Raw genomic sequence first — 6,479 nt, 5'->3', positions numbered from 1 at the left:
CGCCGATGCGGGGATGCTCATGGGTGTCGACGGTGGCATGGGCAGCGGAGGCGGTGTTGGTGTCGGTGTGGATATGTCTCTTGCTGAGAAGTTGGCTGTGCTGCCGCACCTGGGCTTCATGCAGATCCTGATGGTCATCACCAGGTGGGGGGGGGAGGGGGAGAGGGGCCTCCATGGCTTAGGGAGCGGTGCGCCGCGCGGAATGGCACGCCGCGTCACAGCGCAGCAGGGGCGGTGCAGTGACAGCTTGCAGTCAGGAGCAGCTACAGCATGGCTAAGCCCAAACCAACTTCTCCCCCGAAGCCATAAACTAACCCATGATGTACCCGAAAATGCCAAACATAGGACATATGTAGCTTATACACACATATAAAACACACGCACGCGCACTCTCCCTACCTCCCTGCCTAATCCCCAATTTTTTTACCTCTGTCTCCTTTCCACGGGCTGCTACGGCCGAGCTGTTCACACCTGCAAATTGCGCCGTACTTTTCAATATGCTTCCTCTTCCCATCCACATTCATCTTGCTTCCCGGGTCCCTTTCCTATTTTATAACATGATCACTTGGTTAGTAACTCGATTACGTCCCCATCTCCCTCTTTACGTGCTGCTGTGCTTTGGACATCGGCAGATTATCCTTGGCTTCTTGCAAATATTCCCCCTTTTCCGTGCCGTCCCCCCTCCCTGCCCCCCTGCCTCCTCTCCTGTCCCGGTGTCCCAGTATGGTTGAGGCCTACCTAGCTCACACCCTGCTGGTGGGGACGTTAGTGGAGGACGCGCTGCGCGGCGGCAGGGCGCCCGCAGCCGCACTGGTGACACCGAAGAGGGAGGTGCACTCGGCGCTGCAGGCGGTGGTGGATGTCGCCACGGGGAGGTGGGCCAAACTCATGGCGGCGCGAAGCGACGTGCACAGGTAGGAAGCGGCGTATGTGTGTATGTATATACGTAAGTATATGTATATATACATACCGGCGCGGCCACTATATATATATATGTGTGTGAATTTATGGTGTGGTGCAGCGGATTGCGGCGCAGCGACAAATGATGGCGGTGGAGGGATCTCGCGGTGGGGTCTGGACTGGATTCCGCATACTGTGGGGCGGAAATATACACGCGCGTCGCACATACACACGCACACACACATACACACATACGCGCGCGCGCACGTACATGCGCATTCCAGAACCAAGGATCACCATCACTGTGATGTTCTGCCTTTGCTCTCTCCCACGCCACTGTGTGGCTTCCAGCGGCATTCGGCCGCGTGTCCATCCAAGCAGACGCTCCATGGAACATATAATGGTAATATCTCTCAACCCCCTTTTCCCCGCACCCTCCCCTCCCCTCAGCCGGCTCAAGGTGTACGAGTTCCGTGCGTTGCTGTCCGCGTGTGAGGCCTTCGCCGCGCTACCCGACATGCACGGACTGAGACCGGGGGCGGCATTGAGGCCCACTCTGCAGGTGGGTGAGGGTGAGGGTGAGGGTGAGGGTGAGGGTGAGGGTGAGGGTGAGGGTGAGGGTGAGGGTGAGGGTGAGGGTGAGGGCGAGGGTGAGGGTGAGGGTGAGGGTGAGGGTGGGGTCCCGGGGGCGGTCCACCCCAACTGGGGTCCGCAGGGGCGAGATGTGCGGAGGGAGGAAAGCCGGCTGTGATGAGACGAGGAGGAGATGCGATGAGGGAGACTTTTGAGGCGGGTCGTTTCCCTTGGAGGCACCACCATGTTTTACTGCTCTCCACGGCGCCACCTGCGCACCTGGCAGACGTCGCTTCCTCTTTCCCCTCCAACCCCACCCCGGGGTGTTTATGCCTTGCCTGCGCCGCTGTGGGGCCCTCTTCACACACAGGCGCTGTGTCGGGCCCATCTGGAGAACACTCACTCGAGATGCGCCATGCAGGTAGAAGGGAACGAAACGGAATGGAAAGGGACGGTCAGGTTTCGGAGCCCCGAAATGGGGGACCAGGGCAGAGAAGCACGCACATGCACATGCGTGTGCATAGCAGACCTCTGTCGGCAATCCACGCCACCGGGTCACCGGGTAAGAATTCTGAAGTAATTTACAAATGAGTTAAATAAAGTTGGTAACAATGATAAAGTTCCGTTTCCTGGTAGGGTTCCACGTTCGCATTGGCGCTCGGTTGACTTCTGGTTCGCTCCCCCTCTCTCTCCACCTGAGCCCTAAACTCCCATGACGCCCCCTTTCCCTTCCCCTGCATGTCCGCAGATGCAGCACCTGCTGGAGGCGGAGCAGTGGGTGCCAGCGGAGGCTCATGCGTCATTCCAAGCCATAGTGGACCGTTTGGAGGACAGGTGTCCGGGAGCCAGGCCACAGTCGCCACAGCAGCAGCTGCAGGAGGGGGACGAGATGGCGCAGCAGCAGCGGCGGGAGGGGCAGGAGCAGGCCAAGGCGGCGTCTGGGGCGGCCGACGGGAAGCTCGAGGGGCAGCGACCTACGCAAGGTGATTGCATACGTGTTGTGGTGTTGTGGTTATGGAGTGTATATGTGGGGGTTGAGGGTGTGGATCATGCATGAAGAATCCAGGTGGGGCCCCAGGTAAGAAGCCGAGGTTAAGACTGTGCAGTGCGTTTGGGGTTGGAAGAGTGGAGAACTGGGCGATGATGGATGCGATGGCTGAATGGAGTTTAACGGGTGTGGGGGACTGAACGGGGGCCCGGAGGCCCGTAGGCACTCACAGGGGTTGCTGTTATGCGGCAAGGGGTCGTATGTGTGTATATGGGTGCAGCGGTCACAGATTGCACTCTCTGTTGTGCGAGGTGGGGGAGGATGAGGTAGGGGCGCTGCGGTTAGGTCCCCCAAGGTAATGTCTGTACCGCTCTGTCGCTGCTGCTCAGGTTTGTTGAGACTGGGCGGCCGCCACTACTGGCCAGTCAACGCCCTGCTGATGCTGCTGAAGCTCCTGGACGAGCACTACATGGGCCTTTTGCCGGCTTCGCCGCCGCCTACCGCGGCCACGGCGGCGGCATTGACGGCCGCGGCAGAGGCGGTCAGCGGGGCCGGCACAGCAACGTTACGGCGGTGGGGGGCAGTTGCCGGACAGGCGCCATCCCAGGCTGCCAGTTGGGCGCTTTCCACTGTGGGTCCGGATGTGGCGCAGCGCTGCATGGAGCTGTTGCGGAGCTTCAACACCGTTACTGCACAGCAGGTGGGGTGGTAGGGACTTCTGGTGAGAGGCGATGTTGGTGGTGGCCGGGATGAGTTGGCCACGGGGCTGGGCCCCCTTTTCATTTCTCTCCCTTCTCTCCATGCCCTCGTCGAAGCATTCTCCGCTCCCTCGATCCTCTTAGTGCGACCAAGAGCGCTCGCGTGGGCTTGGAACATTGTGAATTATGTCCAGGTCCTAGGTGCGGGTGCCATGCGCACTGCCGGCCTCAAGTCCATATCAGCCAAGCACCTAGCTCTGGCAGCTCAGTCGCTTGCGGCGCTGCTGGCGGTGTTGCCGCTGCTGAGGTGGCAGCTGGCGGCGGCCATTGCGGAGGCACCGCGGCGGGCGCTGCTCATGCCGGAGTTTGACCGGCTGGCGCAGGTATGTAGTCGCGTGTGTGTACGTTTGTATGTATGTGTTCGTGTGTCCGAAAGGGGCACCACTTACGTTGAAAACTCAAAACGCTTCGCAGATATCTCTACGTGTGCATTTGCGTGTTAAGATTTGAGCGCCCGTGGAGTTGTAGCGCAGATCAACGCCGTATGTTGTTGTTAGTGGCAAACAACGACAGCAAGAGGAAGAAGTAGGTAGAACAGGACAGTGGCGAGGCTGCATTATATCTGTATTAGTACATGGCTGCTCTAAACTGGGCATAGAGTATAGAGATCTGTTTTTGCCGGCACTATTACACCAGTATAAAGAAACAATGGATGGAACACCACGGAATGGATATCCCTCTGCCCAGACCCCCCCTGACCCCCCCTGACTTGGTGCCCTTCTTCCCCAGGATCTGAATCTGCATGTGGAGGAGATCCACGGCAAACTGGTGGACATTATGCAGGACCGGGTGCTGGCGGCGTGCAGGTGAGGCACCCGTGCGGGCGAGTGCGGTGTGATGGGGCCATTAGGAGGTCTTCTGACCTGGGCACCTGAGTGCGAGGGCGGGGCCCCGGGCCAGCAGAGGGCACTCTGGTGCCGGGCTCTCTCACTTACAGAAGGACTACTGAATAACGCCCTAATCTAGAACCCAACAGTTCAATAGTTCAAGTGTTTCCCGCCATCCCAACCGCAGGCAAATATCTGCAGATTCGGATGCGTGGGGGCGCGCTGCGGCATCGCTCCAAGCCCAGCAAGCCGCGCAGCCAGTGCCCTCCGAGGCGCTGCGTCTGCTGGCGCGACAGCTCGGCACGCTGCGCTCCGTACTGCAACCCATCCTGCAGCCGGAGGAGGTGTCGTACATTTTTGGCCGTGTGGCGGCGGCATGCAGCGAGTCGTTGGCGGGGCTGCTGGACAGCCTGACGCCGCCGACGGTGGTACCGTCCCCGTCGGCGCCGCTTCCGTCGGGTGCGTCAGGGCTGCTGCGGGGCTTGGGAAGCAGCGGCGCAGCCGCCACAGCGGCGGCAACTGCTGCAGTGGAGGCGCAAGCGCTGGCAACGGCGGCATGGGAAGCCAGTCGGCGTGCGAATGCGCTGTTCATGTTGCAGGCGTTATTGTCATTGCCATTGGACTCCTCAAGATCCAGCAGCTATGTAACCCGCCTCACCACCTTTTACACCAAACATTACGGCTTGCTGCCGACGGATGGCCAGGCCCGGCCCGTGCCGGCGGGGAGCGCGGGACTGGGTGGCGCTCCTGCTGCAGCTGCCAACCCCACCACGGCGCCGCCAGGGCCGGCGGCAGCGGGAGAGCTACCCGCCGCCGTCACCGTCCCCGTTTCGGTGCTGCAGTCGCCAGCCTCAGTGAGCATTGTCGCGACTGGTGCAAGTCCCGACGCCCGGCTTGCACCGCCGCCAGTGGCGCCTGCGCGTCATCCCGATACGGCAGCCTGTGTCGGGCCACCGCCCTTGGCGGTGCCAATGGTGCCGGCCGGAACCGCGGTTGTCGCGGCAGCCACGCCGGCAACGACTTCCGGCTATGGTGGACGCGATGTATCTGACGATATGCAACGGCTGTCTACAGAGTCTGGGGAGCCATTCAGTGCTGCTATCCGCAATGCATCCGACAGCGACGCAGCATCGTCATCAGTCACTCTATTGTCTAGCAAAGTTCCTGCCATCCTAATGTCGCCCCCCCCACAGCAGCAGCAGGAGCAGCCGCCGCCTGTGGAACGGCGGCGATCGCTGCAGGACGGCGGCAGCTCCGTACCGGCCCGTAACGATGCCATCAATGGGCCCAAACCAGGTGATGGCGATGACCGCTCGGCAACAGGAGAGCAAGGTGGGTATGCGTCTACACCCGCAGCGATGTCCGTGTCCCTGGACACAACCTTAGCTTCCACAGTACAGTCCCAATCCGTGGAGGGCGATGCAGATTGCCAGCACCGGGCAGCAGCAGCAGCAGCGGACTCCGGAGCAGCAGCAGCAGCAGCGGCGCCAGCGACGGAGCGAGCAGCCTCACTCGCGGTTGATGCCGTCGCACAGGTCGAGGGGTTCGCTGACGGGACAATGGTCGGTCTGACGACGGAGTCTGAAGCGGCAGCAGCCTCCCTCGTCATTGGCTCTGGCGAGGCTCTTGTTGAACCGCGGGCAAGTACAAGCAATGTTCAGGGGGCTGCAGTTGCAGCACGTGAGGAAGCTGCCCTGACTGGGACTGGGGCCCAGGACGCACTGTCGTTGCCGTCAACATCGACGCCGGTCGCTGGAGCAGCACTACCGATGACGATGACGGGAGCGGAAGCGCTGGATGCGGAGGCGAGTTCGGCAGGAGAGGAGCAGGAGCCGCAGCCGCCGTCCCCACTCCAGCCGCAGGAGCAGCAGGAGTACGGAACCACTAGCGCAGAACCGCCTGCGAGGACCACAGGGACCCAGGCGCCGGCTGCAGTCCGGGTTCCGGATGTCACCACTGCCCCGATGGTGTTGCTCGATCCCCTGGGTGGACTGGAAGTGGGGCGACGCTGAGGCTCAGGGGCGCGGACCTTGATTACGAAGGGCTTACGTTTAGGCTGTGCATCCGTACGTCGCGGCGGGACGGTCCTCTTGTTCACGCATCCTACAATGCGTACAGTACGAGCGTGGTGAAGAAGGGGCGGGACAAGATATTGCCAGGATTGGTATGAGCTATGTTGGGCAGCGGCATTAGATTTCAGGAATGGAGTGGTGCTTGGTATGCATGGTAGTCCACCTGACTGTTTTCATCAAGTGTTACAAGGTAACATTGCCTGTTTCCGCGTTGTGTTCGTTCGTGTATTCTTGGCAGGAGTGTCAGCCGCGGCAACAACAGCAGCGTTGTGTATGGATCTTGACACCTATACAGTATTGATGACTGAAAACCAAACTAGGGCCAGGAAGGAGCTGCTTTGGGGATGGGAAAAGCTGTCAG

General features: G+C 60.8%; 1 protein-coding gene across 1 annotated transcript in view; it reads left to right on the top strand.

The window, feature by feature from the left end:
- Nucleotides 1–6,058, top strand: part of VOLCADRAFT_107628 (uncharacterized protein) — a gene marked incomplete at both ends in the record, with an annotated part of 22,170 nt that extends 16,112 nt beyond the window's left edge. Inside the window, 10 exons of the mRNA XM_002957313.1 lie at nt 125–144; nt 723–875; nt 1,351–1,462; nt 1,844–1,894; nt 2,222–2,456; nt 2,851–3,161; nt 3,354–3,542; nt 3,949–4,025; nt 4,234–5,378; nt 5,442–6,058. Coding sequence (XP_002957359.1) covers nt 125–144; nt 723–875; nt 1,351–1,462; nt 1,844–1,894; nt 2,222–2,456; nt 2,851–3,161; nt 3,354–3,542; nt 3,949–4,025; nt 4,234–5,378; nt 5,442–6,058 — 2,910 coding nt within the window. The remainder of the gene's footprint in view (nt 1–124; nt 145–722; nt 876–1,350; nt 1,463–1,843; nt 1,895–2,221; nt 2,457–2,850; nt 3,162–3,353; nt 3,543–3,948; nt 4,026–4,233; nt 5,379–5,441) is intronic.
- Between the last annotated feature and the right edge of the window lie 421 nt (nt 6,059–6,479).

The sequence above is a fragment of the Volvox carteri genome (genome assembly GCF_000143455.1).
Source record: "Volvox carteri f. nagariensis unplaced genomic scaffold VOLCAscaffold_72, whole genome shotgun sequence".
In the NCBI taxonomy this organism is placed as follows: Eukaryota; Viridiplantae; Chlorophyta; class Chlorophyceae; order Chlamydomonadales; family Volvocaceae; genus Volvox; species Volvox carteri.
The sequence above is the reverse complement of the archived record's forward strand: the minus strand, read 5'-3'. Positions and strand labels throughout refer to the sequence as shown.